The sequence below is a fragment of the Gossypium arboreum genome, chromosome 10 (genome assembly GCF_025698485.1).
Source record: "Gossypium arboreum isolate Shixiya-1 chromosome 10, ASM2569848v2, whole genome shotgun sequence".
Lineage (NCBI taxonomy): Eukaryota > Viridiplantae > Streptophyta > Magnoliopsida > Malvales > Malvaceae > Gossypium > Gossypium arboreum.
Genome location: NC_069079.1, coordinates 122,593,193 through 122,615,953, shown reverse-complemented (window position 1 = coordinate 122,615,953; position 22,761 = coordinate 122,593,193). Strand labels below are relative to the sequence as shown.

General features: G+C 30.5%; 1 protein-coding gene across 3 annotated transcripts; it reads right to left on the bottom strand.

The window, feature by feature from the left end:
• Positions 1-18,973: 18,973 nt before the first annotated feature.
• On the bottom strand, positions 18,974-22,503 carry LOC108489534 (auxin response factor 18-like). 3 transcript variants are annotated; one of them, XM_017794158.2, is made up of 4 exons: positions 22,152-22,503; positions 20,751-21,922; positions 19,736-20,631; positions 18,974-19,648 (listed from the first exon to the last, which is right to left on the bottom strand). In XM_017794158.2, the coding sequence occupies exons 2-4, from the start codon at positions 21,840-21,842 to the stop codon at positions 19,579-19,581; spliced, it is 2,058 nt and encodes a 685-aa protein (XP_017649647.1). In that variant the 5' UTR covers positions 21,843-21,922; positions 22,152-22,503; the 3' UTR covers positions 18,974-19,578. The 3 variants fall into 3 exon arrangements, with proteins under 3 accessions (XP_017649647.1, XP_052876166.1, XP_017649646.1); XM_053020206.1 differs by lacking the exon at positions 22,152-22,503 and having other exon boundaries at positions 19,736-20,198; positions 20,319-20,631; positions 20,751-22,116; XM_017794157.2 differs by having other exon boundaries at positions 20,751-22,468.
• Between the last annotated feature and the right edge of the window lie 258 nt (positions 22,504-22,761).

The window sequence follows — 22,761 nt, the reverse complement described above, 5'->3', positions numbered from 1 at the left end:
TTGTTGTCGTGTTATTTTGAAATCAATTGTTGTTTTTGAAAGCGCATACTAAAGCTATCCAATTTCAACAATTAAAATAAGTATTACCTATCTTAGTAATACATATTAAAACCATAAAAAATAATTAAGCGGCCTTATTACATTTAAAAGCCTAAAACTCAAGCGTAAATAAAAGGATGTCCGATTCACGGAAGAAAATCAAACTTTCGAGCGGGTGGCCACTCCAATTCCCTCACTGACTCCAAGCCCACTATGGTTGGGGATTTCTGCGTGGATGAAAATAAAAGGGGTGAGTTTGGGAAACTCGGTGTGTAAGGAAAACCCATTCAAAGCCCAAGTCGGCTCAAGCCTATTGGGCCTAAGCCCATTCAGTAACAGTGGTCTTGGGCGAGCCCTTTTCGATTACAATAAAGCGGGCCTTAGCCCTTATTCAGATAATGATATGGCCTATAGGCCCATTTCAAAATACATGCAACATCAGTAAACATATGCAAGCCCATTTGGGTACATGATCTTGGGCGAGCCCTTTTGATTACAATAAAGCGGGCCTTAGCCCCTTATTGAGATAACGATATGGCCCATAGGCCCATTTCAAAATACATGCAACATCGGTAAATATATGCAAGCCCATTTGGGAGATTACTCAACCCACCAACCATTACACTCCACCCGTACCAGCCATACACTCCATGTGGGGAATAGCTCAACCCACCCATTAACACTCCACAATTGCGACCTTCTTTGCTCGATTATCGATAAATTGAGGCAAAGCCTCCGATCGTGGACAAGCCACTTTCATTACTTCCTCCGTCAATATCCCAATCCCATGCATCAGATAATAACAACATGGCATGCGATAAATAACAACGATCAAACATGCATTTAGGTCAATTTAACCCTAGGGGTATTTGGTAATTTTGCACCTAGGGGTATAATAGTAATTTTCCATACATAGGGGTATTATAGTAATTTAGCTGCTTTTAGGGTTTTCATGCATATTCCTACTTTTCACGTACTAACGAATCACGTACCAAGGGTTCTTACGAATTGGGCAGATTGGCCCATCATTCAATTTTGGCCTATTAAGCCCAAAAATATCGAGGACACGAAATCATGCACTTTGCGGTCCAAACATTGCAGCTTACCAAAAACATTAATCGATTTACCTCACGAGCATTCGCTTTTCGCAAATCTACAAAATACCGATTTTCAACATTTCGCTTTTGGCTTTTGCCGATCTAGACTAAGAAAGAGGGTGTTAGTTACACACATTTTTGCGACGATATGTTGACGAGATCACACACGAACCCCTACAATTGGATTACTAACACGTTAATCTAACTATTCAAATACAAACTATGTATTAACCCCTTACAATATTCGCCAACCACACCTACAGATCATAGTAAGCTTATAAGAAATCAATAAGCAACTCATTAACAAATTTTTGTCAATGTTTACCACATAATCATAATTTCACTGCAAGCTGTCTTCCTGACCAACAGTCACTAAATTATTTATAACTGGAGCTACGAAACTCCAAATCAAGTGCCGTTAATTTTCCCTAAAAATAGACTCATATATCTTCTATCCATAAAATTTTCAGAATTTTTGGTTTAGCCAATCAATACCAGATTTTTCTCAAAGTTTCCCATGTTTCACTGTTTGACTAATCTGACCACCCTTCATTACGAATCAAATTTCTCATTATACAGAATTCAAAATATGTTCTTGTTTATTTCATTAGAAACTAGACTCAATAAGCTTTAATTACATAATTTATGCAGCTTCTAACTCATCTCCCACAATTTATGGTGATTTTCCAAAGTCACGTTACTGCTGCTGTCCCAAGTAGATTTATTACCAAATCACTCTTTCATACACCTATCTTTCATGCATGTTATTTAAACATGTATATCACCAATCAATCATCACATATCTATGATTTTACTTAAGTATAATCTCTATTTCATCATTTTAAAGCACAACATGTTAGCCGATTTTTCCCCTTAGCATCTAAGGCACATGCATGCTCATTTGTTTGGTTCAACTTCACCTATCTTCCATTTTTCATCAAAAGAACATGAAACAACAACCATTTCCTTCATTTTAATTCATGACTAAATGCTCACAACACAACTAAAAATCAAAATATACTTCAAGAGTTAAGGTAGAATCAAGAAGAACTCATGAACCTAAAAATAGAAGCAAGGTACCAAGAACTTACCTTCAATTTCCTCCTCCTAATGACCAAATACTCAGGAGTTTTCTCCTCTCCTTTCTCTTCTCTAACTTTCAGCTATGATGAACAAAGATGGACAAAACTTTGTTCTTTTCTCCCCTTTTTCTTTTAATAAAACTTCATATTTCATCCATTTAATTCTTTAATACAAAAGACATGAAATTCTTATCATGAAACATTTACCTAACCCATTATCATGAAACATTTACCTAACCCATTATCATGGAACATTTACCTAACCTATTATCATTGAACATTTACCTAACCTATTATCAATTTGTACCATAAATTATGGATATCAAGTGTACATTTTGTCTACAACAACATGATGGCTGGCCACTTCATGTAAAATGGGAGGTTTGTCATGCAAATCCTCCTATTTTGCACTCCTATTTATTTGGCCACTTCAATTTAGCCTATAGCATTTTCAAACATTTTCACATAGGTCCTATTTCATAATTTCACTCCCTATTTCTTATGGAACGAAAATTAACTAAAATTACCGGGTTTTATCTTAAGCTTGGGCCTTTTAGAGGCCCACTAACATAATTAAACCTATGCCAACATTCACAGGATTCCCGAAAATTGGGGCGTTACACTTAAGTCCTTTACAGATACAGTTACAGAAAATAGAATAATTATACATAATCTTACCCCTATCCTCTACACACCATCTCCGACCATTCCGTTACACCATGTGGGGTTAAAAATGCCCACCTATCCTTACACACCATATTGTGCCGTTAAGACACATATCAGATAATATGCAGCCATGCTGCCAGAATATAGGCGAGGGTCGCCTTTCAGAACACTTCCTCTTCATATTCAATCCCACCTAAAAAATAGATATAGAATACAGATTCAGATACAAAAATAATATGCTTATCATGCTTGTGTACAAATATTAGATATACATATATCAGGATAGTCAGACATGGATAAAAGTGTCCTACTTAGAGTATACTATCAGAATATCAAATCATATAATCTAGGGCTTGGTTAGCCTTTAACGATCGTACAGTAGGCCCGCAGTTGGTCGTAACGACCCGTGCGACCCTAAGAAAAAATTTAAAATTATGGGCCCATATACCCGTGTGGGCCCATACGCCCGTGTTGCCTACACGCCCAATTTGGCTTAGCCCGTGTGGTCCATACGGCCACACCTACACCACTATACAACCGTGTCTTGCGTACAGCCATGCCTTCGTCGACCACACAGCCAACCACACAGGCGACCACACGCCTGTGTGGCGTCGGCAGTTTGCATTTTCGACTTTCACTGAATCTCAATTTTTAGCGTAAGGAGTACATACCTGGTACCATTTCAATGCAAAAACAACCCCGAGCCTCGAAACCTAAGAAAAGCATCCAAATGTTCAATTAGCAGTCAATTTACGAATCGGTAGAAAACCCGAAATAACACTCGAGACTTACCGATAACACGAATAGACCCTAGCTCGATTTAAACTACCAGAGTAAACCTTCACCGCTCACCATCTTCACCTACACCACGAATTGGAAGAGATCAATCTCCTAACTGATCACCTCTTCGCTGAAACAATAGATATAACCCTAACCAGCGGTAGAAATCAGAAGTTACAGAATATCCAAAACTTCACTTCCAATCGAACAGAGAACAATGGAATTCTCAAAATGCAAGGATTCAACAGCAGTTTAATAGAATAGGAAAAAAATGAAATATAGAGAAAAAGAAAGAAGAACCGGTGTTAATTTTTTTTCTTTGGAAGAGAGAAACTTTTGAATCAAAAGAAAATAAAAATAAAAATAAAAAATATTCTAAGCACACCCGTGTAAACACAAAATGATCCATTTCTTAATCAAATTCACTCTTTTATTGCATAGGTTCCTACACACTTTCAAATACACATTTGGAAGGTGAAATTCAAATTCAAACACACTTAAACATGATCATATCTTCATTCTATGTGTCATACATTTATCAACCTTGACACCTTAATGTGTTTTACCACAATTCAATCCCAACTTTGTAACGAAAAACACATTTTATCTCTATAAATAAACATCCACTTCATTACAAGCTTAAGCTTCACTCATAGCATATCATTTCATACCATGACCTTTTAAACATATATAAGTAACAAGAAGATGATCACAAGTTGTTCAAGTGCACAACATATTACTCAAAAGCTAGGTATTTGACATAAAAATACATAGGGTCCTAGTACATGCCATATACCAAAACCGAGAAATTAAGTCTACCAAGATTCCCGGATAGTGTGGTTTCTAGTGTTGACCCGATCTTCGAGCTTTCAAAATGTAATATACAAAATAAACAAAATATGGATAAGCTTTAATGAAGCTTAGTAAGTTCGTTCATAATTTAATAAACCTTCTTATTCAAACATAGGGAATTAATTGTACGCAGCTTATAACAGTAATTAATAACTAATACTGTGATTCAATATACTCGGTGGACATTGCTCAACTTAAGTTTTCTTCAGTATATCCATAAATTTCTCCTCATTCAAGTTTCACTCAGTATAACAATAGGATTTGCTCAATTGAACATCATTCAGTATAACAGTAAGATTGCTCAGTTGAGCTTCATTCAGGATAACGGTACGATTTGCTCGATTGAGCTTCATTCAGTATAACAATAAGATTTGGTTTGATATAGCATGCTTTCAATATATGATACATCACTCATTAAGAGCATATTAACAAGAACGTAAGCATTTTATGGATATAGATAAACATAAGAACTTACCAGGTTGATTTGCAGGAGATTCCAGAGTACAGGGACTATTCCATAATTGTAACGACCCAAAATCCATGGGCACCGGAAAAGTATATTATCGGGCCTTCGACGTAGTGAACCGGGTTTAAAAATAATTATTAGAAATATTTATGAGTTTAGTGGTGTGTCTAATTAGGTTTTAATTAGGTGAATTTAGCTTAATTTAGAGTAATTAGCAAAAAAGATTAAATTGAATAAGAGGTAAAAGTTTAAATCTAAAGCAATAGAAAGTAAAAAGGGCCAAAATGAAAATATGCCATTAAGGAATGGTTCAGTAGCGTAAATGTATTAAAAATCTAATATTTTATTTAGATTATATATATATTATATTATATTATATAATTGATTATTATAATTATTAATTGTTATAGTTTTATATTATTATTAGTATTACTATTAAATAAATTAAATAGTAGAGAATTGTATGGTAATAAAAATATTGGTACATTTGTAATTTAAATACTTAAATTACTTATAATTTAAATATAAAGATATTTGTTAATTAAATAATTAAATTATGATATTTTTGTACAATAAACAAATTGAATAATGACAATTGTAATAAAAACATTGGTACATTTGTAATAAATAGATATATGTGCACTTGTTATAAAATAATTTATTTACTTAATATTAAAGTAATAGATAATTAGATTAAATTATATTATTGATAATTAAATAATTAAATAATTAGATTTTTGTGTAAAAAGATAAAAGAAAAGAAACAAACAAAATAGAAACAGAAAGCATTCGAAAACAGGGGAGAAAAAGAGAAAGAAAAAAAGGAAAGAAAAGAAAAAGGAAAAACTAGAGATTTGAACTTTGAAGCTTTGATTGGTAAGTTAATTAAGTCCTTTTTAGTTAATTTTGAATATTTTAGAAGCTTTAAAGCAATGTTTTATTGAAATTAAGTTGATATTTCAAGAGTTCATAGGTTTTCAAGTAGGATTTATGTTGGAAAAATTATGGAATTAGGGATTATATTGAATGAATTTTAAGTTAGAGCTGAATAAGGGATTAAATTGTAAAAGAAGCTATAAGTTTTATGATGTAGGGACTAAATTGAAGAAATTTTGAAATTAGGAAAATATGCCGGAAATTTAATAGTTAAGTTTGAGTTTGGACAAAATTTGAATAGAAATGGAGAGTGAATTAAATTAAGAAAGTAAGTAAGTTTAGTTTGGATTAAATTGGAATTAAAGTAAAAGTTAGATAAAAATTTCAGCAATTAAATTGTGTTGTTTTAATGATTGTGAAATTATTTTTTTTGTTCGTAGCTAATATCAAGCCTGAAGCATCAGCCCAAAAAGGAAAAGAAAGATCGTCGGGGATTAAATCCGAAGAGAATTATGGTTTATATCACTATAACTCAAGCTTTATAATTAATATGTGTTTAATTTAATTTGTATTTGTGGTAAGTATTTTAAGGTAAGTATTTAATGAACTGATAAAATTTGTGATTGGGTATTAAAATTGAGATTGATACTGAACTGAGTTATGGGATACTGAATATTGTTTTGAATACCGAATTAAACTGTGAAATTACTGAATATTGTTACGTATACTGCATTGAACTGTAAAATTTATGATGAAACGAATTACTGTATTACTATGAAAATTGATCGAAATAATAAATTATAATTAATATTGAATCGAAATAGAAATTTTACTGAAAAATGATTTGAGTACCCTATTAACTAGTCGGACTAGTCAGATATAGTTGGCATGTTATAGGATATGGAAGAGTACGGGTTTTTGTCAGCTTACTAATCAGGCACTTATGTGTCGACTACTGTTACTGTTACCGTTACTGTTACCGATTCGACACTTTGTATGTCGAATACTATTATCGTTACTATTACAGATTCAGCACTTCGTGTGTTGAATACTGTTACTGTTATTGTTCTACTACCGTTTCTGATTACTGTTTAGGTACTGTGTATTGTTAAGGCACAATGTGCCGTACTAGTGTGTTGGTTGGAATCCGTGTATCAGCCGAGTCTGAGTCAAGTTAATAGGGACAAATGAAATAAATTTACTGATACAACTAAATTTGAATGATATGGCATATGTGAAAGGTGAGAATTGAAATAAAGAAATAAGAATGGTATATATATATATATATATTCAAATGATAACATAAAAAGATTGAATTGTTCATTACTTGATGATAATTGTAATGTAAAAGTATGTTTGCGATTAAATGTATTTAATTATAAATTGAATTATAGTGATACCACTGAGTAGATGCATACTCAGCGTACGATTGTTTCCGTGCGCAGGTTGTAGAAGTCAAGTACCGAACCAGTATCCAAAGCTAGACTCGACTTCAGCAAACTTTTGGTGATGTATATTTTCTTTTGGTAATGTGGCATGTACATACGATGTGTATAAAGGTTATTATGTTTTGAATATAAATGATTAAATATGTTAGTATTACAAGTCTAAGAATTATAATGAAAGAATTTTATCCATTTCAATGTAATTAGTACATTGATAAATTTAAATTGATATTATATTGATTGAGTTTGATTAAAAGGTATTTAGAATAGAAAATGAGTATGTGAAATGAGTTGGTTGAATTGGTTATGTTTGAAATGGATACGATTTTAATTGCAAGAGGTTTTATGTAAAAAATAAGCAGAAATGCTGTCGAAATTTATAAAAAAAAATTCGGAGTACTTGAATGAGTCCCGTTTCACTTTTAATACATGTTTTAGACTTCGAGAGTTCATTATAAGGAATTAGTTATTAAATTATACTATGAATGTTATTTTATTTGTGAATTATTCGTAAGTTGTCTGATATGTTCGGTAATGCCTCGTAACCCTGTTCCGGCGACGGTTCGGGGTTAAGGGGTGTTTTAATAAATTTCCCTTTTCCACGATTATCAGCATGTTCTTGATCTAAAAATAATAATTTCATTTCATTAAATAAAATAACAACACAATTTGATCCTTTCATGCAACTAAGTCATTTTTGGAAAATTTCCCAGTTGCCCATAAACTTTTTATTTTATTCAATTTAGTCCTCAAACCCTAATCATGTAATTAACCCAATTTTTTTCTAGAACCCAATATAATCAATTTGATAACTACACCATATCAGCCTTTACTTGTGAATATTTCTCTTGTAATCCTTAAAATTTTTACACTTAAACAATTTAATCACTAAACTTTAAAATCATCAAAAACCATTTCACAATATAGTCCGTTCAAACAATAAAGCTTCATATTCCATCATAAACTTCAAGAAATAACTCAACTCATCAATGAAAACATTTATAACATTTAACAGTTTCACAAATTTGTCCTCGGAATAGCTAGATTAAGCTAATACGAGTTCAAAAACATAAAAATTACTAAAAATATGCATCAAAACACTTACCAATTAAGGCTTCAATTGAAAACTATGAAAACCCTAGGTTTTTCTTGGTTATGCCATGAGGAAGATGGTGAGATTGCAAAATGTCATCTTTCTTTGATTTAAATTTAATATATATACTATGGTATTTTTGTAATTTTGACAACTTTCTTAATTAACTTTAATCAACCTATGTTTAAGCTTAATTAAGCCATCCACTTATGCAAATCATCATTCAATTCCACTAACTAAATTCCCATGGGTTATATTATCTATTTAGTCCCTTTAATTTAACTATTCAACCTTTGTAGTTTTTACAATTGAGTCCTTTTTACTTAAAAAACTTTTCAAACAATAAAATTTCTCAACCAAAATTTAATATAACTCTATAGACCTCATGAATATACTAATTAAATAATATCTACGAAGTATTTCGTCGAAATTATGGTCTCAAAACCATTATTTCCAGCACTACTAAAAATCGAGTTGTTACAATTATCATATAAAAATTCAATAAAATACTATATTTAACTCGTAAATATTAAATAATAATATTTATGGACTCACTCATTAGATTTGTGGTGTCGAAACCATTGAAAAATGAGTTGTTACATATTATCTATCTTAGGCGTAAATGTGTTCTTTATAGTACCAGTCTGATTCCATCTCATCCTGGTTTCCATTATACCTTAACAAACTTAACTATCACAACTATCCATCCACTTAAACATAAAATTTGTTTTCTACCACTGGTAGTGGTGTTCTGCTCGCGTTCTCTTTAGATTCAGATCCTTACCCCAGGTCCATATGTCCAATACTAGATTAACCTTAGGACTTACCACATTGACACTTTATCGAATCCAAAATTGCAATTCTAAACATGATGATAATCTAACTAATTAGACGCTCCGTCATCCTAGTGGATTCATACTTTACAACTAGCCTTGAGCTACTAGTTCACCTTGTTCCAATCTTCTGGAACTTTTAAATTTGTCGATAGTTCCTAACGAACCTTATCCTTCGCAATTTTCCGGTGATCTGATCACCTAAGGTAGCCCTTGGCGAACTTCTTCATCTATTATCCTCATGTAGTTTTACCCGTTTTTGGTTGCCCTTTGTACACGCAGAACCTTAGATTTAGGTTCTGCTTGAGCATTTCATTAACACCTTCATTTTGGTTTATTAGTCGAAATTTACGGACTCATACCAGCGGATATTTCATACCTCAGTGTAGTTTTCCTTTAATCTTTCATCTTCGTTAAGGATTGCATATCATGTTTCTTTTTCGTAACCATTTGGTAGATTCTTAGACTAATTTTGCTTACCTGCAATCTCAGACACGCCATGTTCATCCAATCTTACTACTCTCCGTGTAAGTCATACAACGATCTTCCTTTCCTTATCCTGTCAGTTTCCTGGTTCACTGTCATGATAGACTTTATTGGTTGTCATAGTCGAGCTATGGTCTTACACCTTGTAACCCCATGTTTAATGCCCTGGTGGACTATATTGGTTGTCATTGGTTGTCATAGTCAAGCTGTAGTCTTACACCTTGTAACCCTATGTTTAATGTCTTGGCAGATTCTATTGGTTGTCATACCCAAGCTATGGTAAACCTTTTTTAAGGTGTCGCCCCGTAAGACCTATATATCATTGTCACAGTGTCACCTCATAGAGCCTACAAATTGTTGTCGCAGTGTTGCTCTATGGAACTTATAAATTATCGTCACAGTGTTACCCCGAAAAACCTGTCGATAATCATTGTCACGGTTTTATTCTAGCGAGCCATTAGCTAACCATTCCATGATGTTGTCTAACTCCTTTGAATTCTCATTTCAATTCCCTCATTCCTCCAATACACCAAATATTCCTATCTCCGTATACCCTGTTAAGGTAATTTACCTTCGTACTTCGCATATATTATAATCATATATTTCATACATTCAAGATACTGGATACATAACACAAGGTACACCACATATTCAACACCATGTAATATTGATTTAATATTTAATTATCGTACTTACAAATACTCACGTACTCGTACACGATTATGCGTACACATCATGCTCAGTCATCATTTTTGCACACAACGACAGACTTAAACAACCCAGAATAGTCATAACACAAATCATTCAACAACCTAATCTCATGAACCACCCAAGACAAAGTGCAGAAACTCACCTTACTTCATTTATTCTTGGCAGCTTAGCTTGTCCAAACGTTAGAGCCTCCTTCATCTTGGCAGCTAAAAATAGCAATCATTTATCGATTAACTCGAAGGTACTCAAACCTTAAAAACCCCAGAATCCATAATTATAGAGAAACTTTTCGAGAATTCTTACTTCTCTTTCCTCTAATCCATGAGTACAATGAGGCTTAGGGCTTACCAGTTTATCGAATTCTCGGCTTCCCAGACTTCGAGCTTCACTTTTAGCTCCTCATGTAGAGCTTGTCAAACATATTCTTCTTCTTCTTCTTCAGATCAACCAAAAAAGACATTGAATACGAGAAGGGGATTACTAGTTAATTTCAAAGGAATTTTGTCCTCTCTATACAACTATATTTATAGCCAAAGTTTGTACAGTCTCTTAGTCCATTTTAGTCTATCACTGCTAATTATTTTGTCTCCCACTATGGAACCAATCATTTCCATCCTATCCAAACCAAAATTGAGATCCAACTAATCACAATCCAGCCACTAAAATTTTTGAATTTCCCAATGGAGGCCGACAATTCGATAATCTATTCAATTTAATCCTAACTTTCCTTAAATTTTAGGTCAATAAAGATAATCAGTTGTTACAAAAAGTTACATTATCCCCTTTTTTTCATGGTCATTAACAAAATGAGCTTAAATGAATAACGATTTTCAAGTTTAATGATCAAAGTAGATAAAAAAAGTTCAGGGGCCAAAAGTTACATTATCTCTATAATTTTTGTCATAACTTAGAAACTTATTTTTTTTAAAATAAGTTATGATAAAAAAACTATTTTTTATGAATAAATATATTATTTTATAATATATAGCATGGACACATAAAAAGGGATGTTCATACTTCTTAATCATAATTTTTATAAATAAATATATTATAACACTTTTATAACATGTAAATTATTTTTATGATAATTTTTCCATAAATTTAATTTTTTAAGATTTAAATGATATAATTTTTGTTATAACTTTATAAATACACAAATTATTTTATAATATATTTTTGGGGATTTATAATGTAAGAATTTTTTTCCATAATCATTCAAAGCATTCATATGTTCTCATGCTTATAATATAATTTTTATAACTTATACAATTTTTATAAAAAATACATTTGGATATAATTACGTGCATAATTACTCCAATGTTGACTCTCCCTCAAGAATTAGAAAGTGTAATTGAGGTGCTTCAATTACACCAATTCAATGGGATCCACCAATTATAATGGTTTTCCAAACATGATATTCTTGTGTAATTACGAAAAATTACACCCAAATCTAATTATTAGATAGCTTTCCAAACACTACCTAAATGTGTGTAGTGTATTTATAAAATAAAATAAAAATAAAGATAAAGATATTCCTTTATTTTTATTTTTTACACTATGTCATTAGTTTACAAATATGTATATAGTTGTATAAATATGTTATTTTTCCTTTAATAATTACATGTTAAACTATACGTCGATAATGACAGTATGAATAATTGTAAAATAGTAAAAAGAAAAATAAGAATATGCGATTTTACTTAAAAATCCTTATCATGAAAAATTACGAGTAGAAGAGGAAAAATTTACTAATATTTAAAAACAATAATACAATAGGTTTTCAGCTATGCACAGTTTTTAAAGGTTAATCTGTTTTTTAAATCAATGTCTAATAAAGTAAGTATAATTCTATACAGATTCAACTTATGCAGTAAGATCCGTACTTTTATTTCTTTAACAAGTGAGTTGCACATCGAACTTTTCAAGTTGGATTAAACGGAATTTAAGTCACACAACTCTAACAATATATATCATTGTAGAAATATTGTGTTTTTATTTTCAATAATTAAGTCATTTTTCCCTTACTTTTATAATTTGTGAAACAGTCAAACTATAAATAAAGATAACATTTTCTTTCTTTTATATGTAAGCCATTATTGTTATGTTTCCTTAATATTACAACATCCACATGTCAAACATTAAATGCCAGAAGTCAATTAAATATCATTAAGCATCATTTATGAAAGCTACACGTCAATTACATACGATGTCACTTAGGGTTAAATTGTTAGAATAATTTTTATAATATATACTAGTTTTCTTTACCGTTTAATTTTTATTAATATTGTAATGAAAAACTAAAAATAATTTTTGTGATTGTATTTATAAAATCGGACTTTGGAATATAACAATGATCTTTGATAATTATTCTCAACAAAAAATTTATATTAAATAATTTATTTAATGTGACGGAAATGTGATTTTAGAACAAATAAAAATAATAAGGTCTAATTTTGTAATTCTAATAAAGGAATTTTTTAATTTTTAAAAGGTTGAAGACAATGAGGACTTAAATTATGATTTAGGAATGTTGAGCACCTTTCAATAATTTAACAAAACATGGATGGGTTTAAAATAAATTTACCCATTCATAAATCTATAAATCTTTATTTTATTTTCTTAAGTTTATTTCAAATACTATTGATTATTCTAAATGAATGAACAGATTTTTTATATATTTTTAAATTTATTTCTTCAATTTGACAAAAGTTAGAAGCAAGTTTATTGGAATACAATACTTGTGATTAAAATAAATATTTTATATATAACAATTAATTGAAGAAATTAATTGTGTAATGATTACAGTATGCTTAACTAAGATTTGATTTTAATTATTATATTATTTAAAATTTAGTTTTAATTTTATACTTAAATAATCGCTTTTGTTATTGATATCTTCATATACATAATTTTAATTAATTTTTAAATTTATAAATAATATATATCTTTGAAATAATATTATTTAAAAATGTAAATATTTAATAAATTTATAAAATTAAAATTTGTTCCGTTAATACAAGTTGTTTTTAATTGTTAAAATTTTATCAATTTTATAAAACCCTGCACATTGGAGTATATAATTTAAGTATTTTAAATATTTAAATATATAAATTATTGATATTATTTAAATAATAATATATTATAATTTTAAGATTACAAAAATAGTGGTAAATAACACAACTGCCACGTGTCATAACAATATGTATGTCATGTGTCAATAAATTAAACCTCTATGTAATTCGGACCTAAAGCCTTCTAATATATATAATTGACATAAAGATAAATTTAACCCCTAATGTTTACTCATTTTATCATTTTTGGCCCTTATTATTATTTTTAGATTATTTTGGCCCCAACTTTTAAAATTTAGTCAAATTATTTTATTTTGACAAAAAATTAACTGAACTGTTAAAATTTTAATTTCATTGTTAACATTAAATTTTCTAAAAGTTTTTTGAATTTTTTGAATTATAGGTGGTCTGCCATGCTAGTGGCACATCAATGTTGCTAAAATTTTAATAATTTAATCAATTTTCGTCTAAAATAAATAATTTGACTAAATTTTAAAGATTAAATTTCAAAATAACCCAAATAAAAATTAAAGTTAAAACCACAAAATAAAAGACGTCCCTCCCTCTTTTAACTACTGCCGAATTTAATGTTAATAAGAAAGATGTTTTTACTAAATACAAGCTCTTAAAATAATTTAAAATAAAATTTAAAAATTAACTAAATAAATAAAAACAAAATATAACTTAATTCTAATTTAATGTACTGATAAAATATCTTTAAAAGAGAAGTTCAAATACAAAATAATTTTTAGACTAGAAGTAACATTAAAGCTTAATGCATAAATTGACATTTAGATTAAAATTTTTTTCCATCTAGATACTTAAAATTATTTTTATCATAAATGATATTTAATTTTTTTCTCACCATCTATTCAAATAAAAATGTAGAATGCTTTGCGAACAATAAGGATAATCGATTGCAAAAATCACAAAACACAAAACAACTAGTCTACTTGTCTATGGGTGGTCTGATCTGAAGGTCCGCTCGAAAAGTGTGAGGATTTAGATAAAATTATAAGGCTTGTTTTCTAAATGGGTTAGGAATCGGGTAAGTTTCTTGGCCCGGCTTGAATTTGAAAAAAAAATTATTTTTACTGATTTTTCATTGTTTTGCTATCATTTCACTATTATATTGTTGTTTATATTTTGTTGGTATTATTTAAATATTGTATAACTATTGTTTTATTATTAATTTGCTACTAATGTGAAATATATTTATTTACAAAGTTGCACATATGTTAATGTTATTTAAATATATATTTTAATTTTTCCTATTTGTTAAGAAATATTTATTTTAATATTTTTAGTATATTTAATTTATTATAATTTTTAAAATTTATCTTTAAATAAAATTTAATACAAACAAATCGAGTCAGATTTTAACATTTTTTTTAATTAAATTTAGGTAGAATTTAAAACCCAATTTTTAAGGTTGGCATAAATATTTTACTCTCTACCAACTACTATCCTACCATGTCTATGGCTCATATATATGGTTGTAATAGAAATATACTAAAGCACCAAAATATTAATTGTAATTTTGATTTCGTTCATGAGAGATTAATTCATGTCCCCTCTAATATGGGTTAATAAACGGAGGAGAAATGACAGAACGATAATATCAAGAGAATCCATGAACTGAATTTTATTTTCTCTTTATTTTTATTTTTTTTTAAAGCAAAGTTATGTGAGATAATTAATATTTAAAAAAAAAAAAAAAGGTGGGGCACCATTCCTTGACTCGCGAATCTTTGTCTGCCTCGTGCATTTCCAAGTAAAAAGTCTGTTCAACGCTTTGCCTATTTCACCTCTTTTTTCTTTTCAATTTTATTACTATAAATGTAAAATAAAAAATTTCTTATCATTTTTATTTTATTTTTAACATTGTTCATGTATTTGGTAACATACAATGTTTTGGAATTGAGGTGAAACTCGGAATTTTCACCTCAGCAGAAAAGCTAGTTGATTGTTTCTATTAGAGTTGAAATTAGGAAAAAAAATTAGGATCAAAATTAAATTATATATTCTTGTAAGAGTTAAAATATAATTTCATAATTTTATTAATTTATATTTTAAAATTTTAAAGGATTAAAGTAAAATTTTATCATTTTTAAAGTCCAAAGTACAACCTCACTATATATTAACTTATAATTTTATAAATTTTAAAAAGTTAAAACTATATTTTCTCATTTTAAAAGGTTAAGGCCCTACCACTACGACACTTCCCGTGATTTCGACTTTCTACTTATATCAATCTGAAACTAATTACATTTATATAAATTGTTAAATATATCATGTATAATGTATCTTAGACTAATTGTTACATTATCTTTTATGAATAATATCATATTTGATTCTAAGAGTTTAATAAAATATTCAATGCAATACCTCTACTTTCAAAATATATTTTTATATATACTTTAAACTAATAATATATGTATCACTGTATTACATAAATTTTAACATAAAAATAATTTATTTAATTCTCTAATTTTAAGAAAAGAAAAAAATTATTTTAGTCCTGTAATTTTTTCAACTTTTTATTCCTTCAAATAACAATGTTTGACATTTTAATCCAAAATAGATGAAAAATTAAATATCTAATGTGGCACCAAATATGAATAATAATAGAATGACGTGGCATTTCACCTGTGAAAAAAATGTGTTTGGTTTATATGTAATTCCACGTATAAAAAAAAGTTTTAGGGCAATTAAGCCCAAAATATGAAAACCTAATAATTAAAGGAAAAAGTTTCTCCAAAATCGATTGATTGATATCAATTAACATTAATCTGGGCTTAAAATGACAAACACTGTTACTTGAAGGGTTAAAAAAAAGTTGCAGGGCTAAAATGGCTTTTATTTGCAAAGTTAAGGAGAGACATAGGCCCTTTAAAATGGAAAAAAATTTAGTTTAATCCTCTAAAATAATAAAATTGCAAAGTAATTTATGATAAAATTGTACTTTAACCCCTTAAATATGAAAAAGAAATTCTATTTAATCCTTCAAAAATAATGAAATTATAATTTACATTTACATTTAAATCTCAAAAATTTTATAATTCAATTTCCCGTGTAAAGAGATTCTAGCTTCCCCTGGTAACATTATCCCTATTTTTAATTACTAAAATTATTAAGCGAAGCTAAGCAATTAGGTTTTCTTTTCATTCTTATAATTCAAATCCCTATGTTTTTATTTTATTTTGTTGTCTAATGCAAGAGTCAACTTTTATGGTTGAAATTTTAAACCCATTTTATTTTTTGCTTTCTTAAAGAAAATAAACCCCAGACAGGATTGGGTTGATCGTTGTGAACACGTGCATGGATTTCATCAAATTGTTTTAACAATTTCGATTAAAACTATTTTATACATAATAAATGATACAACATAAACATTAATGAATAGGTAATTTATTTATTTTTTAATAATTTGAAAGGAATTGAGATTATTTGGGATCGAACTTAAACTCTCGTACCTATAAGAAAATGTTCTCACTACTAAATCAAAAGATTGTTAGCGATAATTTAAACTTTTTCTTAGCACCATTTCACAAGATTTTAATTCAATGAAGATCATCAATTTTTGATTTTGTATGAAACTTTAATAAATATATTTATTATATAAATTTTTGTATATTTGTGTATCTATATCTATACTATATATAAAGTAATTGATGAATCGGTGTCACGAGTCAACTCGATACCAATTGAGTTGTGAAATTATTAAAATCCTTATAATAAAGGGTAATTATTATCATTATAGGGGTACTTTTATATAATCTTCAAATAAAACAGTTGTAAAATATTATTTTGGAATCGAACTCAAAACTAACAAATTTATATACCATGAGATAGGATATTCAGTATTAATAATAATGTTGATTTAGTTAGAGTCATAAATTAACTTCACATCAACTCAATATTGATAACAAAATAATGATAAACAATTGTATTCATTTAATATTGTTAATCGATATATTTTAATGTTCAATTTTCATTTAAACCTAAACCCTAATTCATACATATTTCATGTATAACTATTAATTAAGATCAAACCACATTTTTATCATTTATTATATGCTGTTTTTAACTAATCTCTTTATTCTAAATATGTGATTTTCATATATATATATATATATATATGTGATAAAATTTCTAATTGTAAAAAATATTTTTATATTAAAATTTTGATGTGAAAAATAAATAAATAAATGGGCATATAGGTGTGAGAGAGAGAGTTGCATGGCTCGTGGGAGTGGACTTCGGTTTTAAATGCTTTAAATCAACAATCCCTAGGAAATGTTTGTGCAATATATATATATAATCTTTGCTCATCTCATGCATTATATTTTAGTACAAAAGAATTCTTAATTTTGAAGTAAAATATGGGAGTTGTAAATGTTGATATTTTATAAAAGAATTAAATTCCAACCCAAGTTTACAAAAACTTAGGGCTTTGTTTCGCTTTATGTATACATTTGAAGATGGCAACTTGAAATTTTAAAAATATAAAATGTTATGTCTTTCAGGACTAAATGTTTGTTGACCTTATACATTTGCACTGTTTCATGTGATAGATCCCAATGCCATGGTTTTTTTTTTTTTTTATATAAACTTGTTTTGCGTAAACATTGACTTTTAGAGCTCAGCACCGCCATTAAAATATGTTATCAAATGGATCCTATGGTTTTACACATTTTTATCATATTCTAATAATTACATCAACTTGCTCTGATTAAGCCAAAAACTAATGCAAAAAATAGTTACGGTATTAAAAATTAGATTATATTTTATCGTTTTACTAAAAGATAGATAAATTAATTCTCATACGATTAATTAAAGAATAAATTGATTTTTATGTTAAAAATTTTATCCATTTCTAAAATTAAAAATTAAATGTATGCCTCGTATTGAGGTACAAAGACCACTACCTTATAGTAGGAATAGATAAAAATTTAATAAAATAATCAATTTGCTCATTGATTTACCGTAAAAGAACTAAATTGTCCATTTTTTTATGAAGAAGAGCCAAAATGTAATTCGATTCCTAGTTAAAAGATCTCCACGATATTTTTACTCTCATTTAATCGATGATTTTTAAATTAATTAAATCAAAAGAATGATGGTAGAAAATCAATTTGAAACTTTTTTATATTATTAAATATTATAATGGAAAGAAATTTGAAGTTTTAAAACTTTTTACCATTTAATAAAATACACATTTTAAAAGTAAATATCAAAGTTTTAATTGAAGAAAAGAACCCTGATTTATGGTTCTCGAGCACCATAGAATTGCCACAAAATGTGAAACACAAAAGCAGCTACTTTGCAGAGTTATTGGTTTGGTTTTTTATCCGTATCTGGGAATTTTCAGACAGACATGATGATCAACTTTCAGATGGGTTAGGATCTCTAGATTTCTACAAACCTTTTTACATAACACATGTACAAAAAAGGGGTCCCATACAAACAAGTCTTTATTTTTTGTCTTAATCTGAACAAATAAATTTATTAAGAAAAATTGATTCAACATCAAAGAAAAAAAAGCTAACAAGACATTCCCACCTAGGCAATTGAAATGTCCCTCCCTCTCTCATTAAAGAAATAGAAATCCCGAAGTTTGATTCAGTTAGTTCATCCAGCAGGTTTAAAGCTAAGGATGTTTTTGTCTGATTCTTGCAATGTTCAAAGACCATCTTGTGTTCATACAACGACCATGACATTTTCAGAGTAACAATGGGTTTCATTGCTTGGCAATGGAAAACAAAGAACATGAAACAAATGAACGGTTTATTCCAACATGATGCGAGCCTAACACTCCGTGATGAGCAAAAATGGCAGCCTGCCTGCACCATTTTCTTCCATAAATATACAGTTTCTAGGACTGGGATTTAATAAACATGACAAAGGACATAGATCCTTTTTATGTTGGAAAGAAAAATTCGAGTTAAACCAACAAAACGTGGTTTTACAGTTCCATCAAAATGGTCAAGTGGAGATTTCTCACAACTACCGTAGAAGAAATGAAAATCGGAAACCGACGGCTGGGAAAACTGTACAATTTGGCGCAAATTCATCTCTCTATCTTTCTAAGTTGTCACTGCTTGAATCCATGAGAATCGTTAGCCTCCTTGCTGTTTTCATAAACTCGCTGCAAGACATAATTAAATGTTGGATAAATTGAAAGCTAAAATGTTTGGTAAGCTTAAGGGAAGTGATGCTAAGGAAGTTGTTGTACCTGAAGGGCTCATCTCCAGTGTGTTTAACTGAACCGGCAGCATCACGGTAGAGCACACTGCTCAGCATCTCTGAACTTTCTATGCCAAACATGTTGGCCAGCTTCCCATACAGCTCTTCATATGATCCGAGAACGGAAAGATCAAGGGTTCTACCTACATTCTCTGATTCCATAAACACTTTGCAATGACCGGTCTCCAATCCTAGATCAGTTTTTTGATCCTCTTTGCACCAAGGAAACCCTTCATCCGAAGAATTTTCCCGAACATTTTGATGTAACACAGATCCAGTTCCATCGGAGGAAATAGCAGTCTTCTCTGTATTCCCATCTGATGAACTGTTTCCAACCGTATCACCTGAGCAGCTCTGAGAAGCCCGCTGCTCACAGAAAATGAGTTGACCAAACAATACAATATGGGGTGTCTTGCTATCATTGCTTTGTTTGAAACTCTGGGTTGGATTTCCTATTGTCAACAAGGAAGATATATTTGTATTGTTGGCGTTGTCGCTACAAAAGTTGTTGCCGGAAAGTCTAGTAGGTGGGGCAGTACGATCAAGTTGATGAAAACCAGATGGAAACAGACCTGAATGCAGCTTGTTGGAGCGGAGATCTGATGACGATAATCCGAACGGTTCATGCCTGGCTCCCTGTATGCCTCCAGGAATGTTGTCCGTAATGCAACGCATGGGGCTGCTGGATCTGAATGAGTTCCCGGAAAATGATGGCATTGGAATTTGGTTAAGAAAGGAAATGTCTGGGTGTTGTGGAAGCCGCATCTTTTTCCTTGGGGGCGAGAAAGGATTAAGATTAATAGCTGGTATGTTTGTGACCAATTCAACCAACCATGGGCTAACACGCTTCACATTGTGGAGTAAGTCTGGCTCATCCCATGCTACCTGCAAAGACGATAAATCAAACAGATCTATGAGCAGACTAAAATATGGATGTCAACTGTTCTTATAACATACAAGGACTAAGTTAATTCAATGACAATTGATAATGTAAACTAAAATACCTGCAGTAGTCGCCATGGAGAATTAGGCCAACGGATGGGATCGACAACCTGAGCAGTAGATATCGTTCCCATGAACCAGCTAATCCGTGAAGAGTCCTCAGTTTCAAAAGGCATTTTGAACCTCATCCCAGGATACCACTGGATTTGCATTGCAGCTCTAACGGATGAGGCCTTCACGCAGAACTCAGGAGTGCTAGTTCGTGGATAGTAAACGACCTCAAAGGGCTGCCCACTAGCTGCATGACTTGCAGCTTCAATCACGGAGTCAGCCCTTATTCTTCCCCTTGGATCCCCATTACAATCCTTCCTCATCAATTTACTCTCCCCCTCCCTCAAAAACGGAGAATAACTCCCAACTTGTGAACCAGAGGTTCCACTCACAGAGTTCCATCCAGGAAATTCATGTCCACCCCCAAGTCCTCTTTTCGCCCTACGGATCCCCACACAAAGATCTCCATTATCAGCTCTAAGAAACACAATCGAATCACCAGCCACAAGCTTCTTGTGGTTGACGAAATTACTCCACCCCGTCGTCAAAAGATGTCGACGAGGCGTCCCCCTATATATATGCCTAAATTTCCAAACCTCACCATGAACATCCTTAGCAAGAATAGTCTGAACAGGGGGTTCAGCATTATAATCCAACCTAGGAAATATAGTCTCCGCGCAATACCGCGGAACCGAGAACCCCCCACCATTGTTAGCATCGGACTGAGTCAATGTCTTAGCAAAGGAAGCAGATTTTTCAGGATTCTCCACCCCAACATTCCCATCAAAACCATCATCTTCAACCCCAAAACTATTCTCTCTCAAAGGAATCAACATGATTTTAGCATAAACCTCATCAGTTTCGGGATCCGCCATAAACCTAACGGCGGAAACCCGACACAAGACGAGCGACGGAATCGGGAGATTCCCAAAGTCTACATTCCCATTGGCATGCTCAGCATGACCCTGAGGGAAATAGAACACCTTAGAGTTCACTGATGGCATTTGTACCATACCACCAGCACAAGCATGCCATAGCTGAGGATCTAAGCATTTTTCTGAATTTTTCACAACTTCTTTCCTAGAATCCATGACTGTTATCATTTTTTCCCCAATTCTATGGACAAAAAGGAAAAAATAACAAACCCTTTCTTTACTCTGTTTTTTTCTCACTAGATGATTACCTGTTAGTACATGAAAATCAAAAGACATGCCTCAGTAAATATTAAAGAAACAAAATTTATACACACACACACACACACACACACACACATATATATATATATATATAAATCCACAAATTAGCTACAATTGAACAAAATCCAGAAAAGAAATAAAGAAAAAGAAAGGAACAATACATTCATAATTTTTTTTTTAAATGAGAAATTAGAAAAGAATTAAAAAAGACCTTACCTTTTGAACAAAAGGAGATATTTTTCCACCAAAAGAAGGAAAATCCAGATTAAGATGAATCGAAAAGAAGAATAACAATGCAAAAAATAAAAATAAAAAAACTAAACCCTTTTTAAAAGCCAGAAAGGAAAAAAAAGAAAAAGAGAGAAAGAACAATTCAAGAACTTTGAGAAGGAAATAAGAAAATAGAGTAAAAGGGTGTTTTAGTTAAAGGGAAAGTGAAGAGCGAGTGAGAGTTTTAAAGAAGATGAGAAGAGAAGATGAGATGAGAGATTTTAACAGTGAAAGATTTTGTGTTATTTGCCGACCAGGGACTCTCTGTTAAAAGCCCTTGTCAGTATTTACTTCGGTCCGGTTCCGGTTCGATTCGGGAAAGGATTTATAAGTTTTTTATTTATATCAAGTAAAAAATTATATTTTTCTAATTATAAAGTTTTAAAATATAATTTATTTTATTTTATTGTTTCAGACCTGGACAGTTGTGGCTTTATTTTGACAAGGAGTGTTTACCACGCGGCAAGGAAGCAAGTGGGAACATATCCCCTACAAATCAGAAAAAGGAAACATCCAACTAATAAAAAATTAATCAGAGAATTTAATTTTATAATTA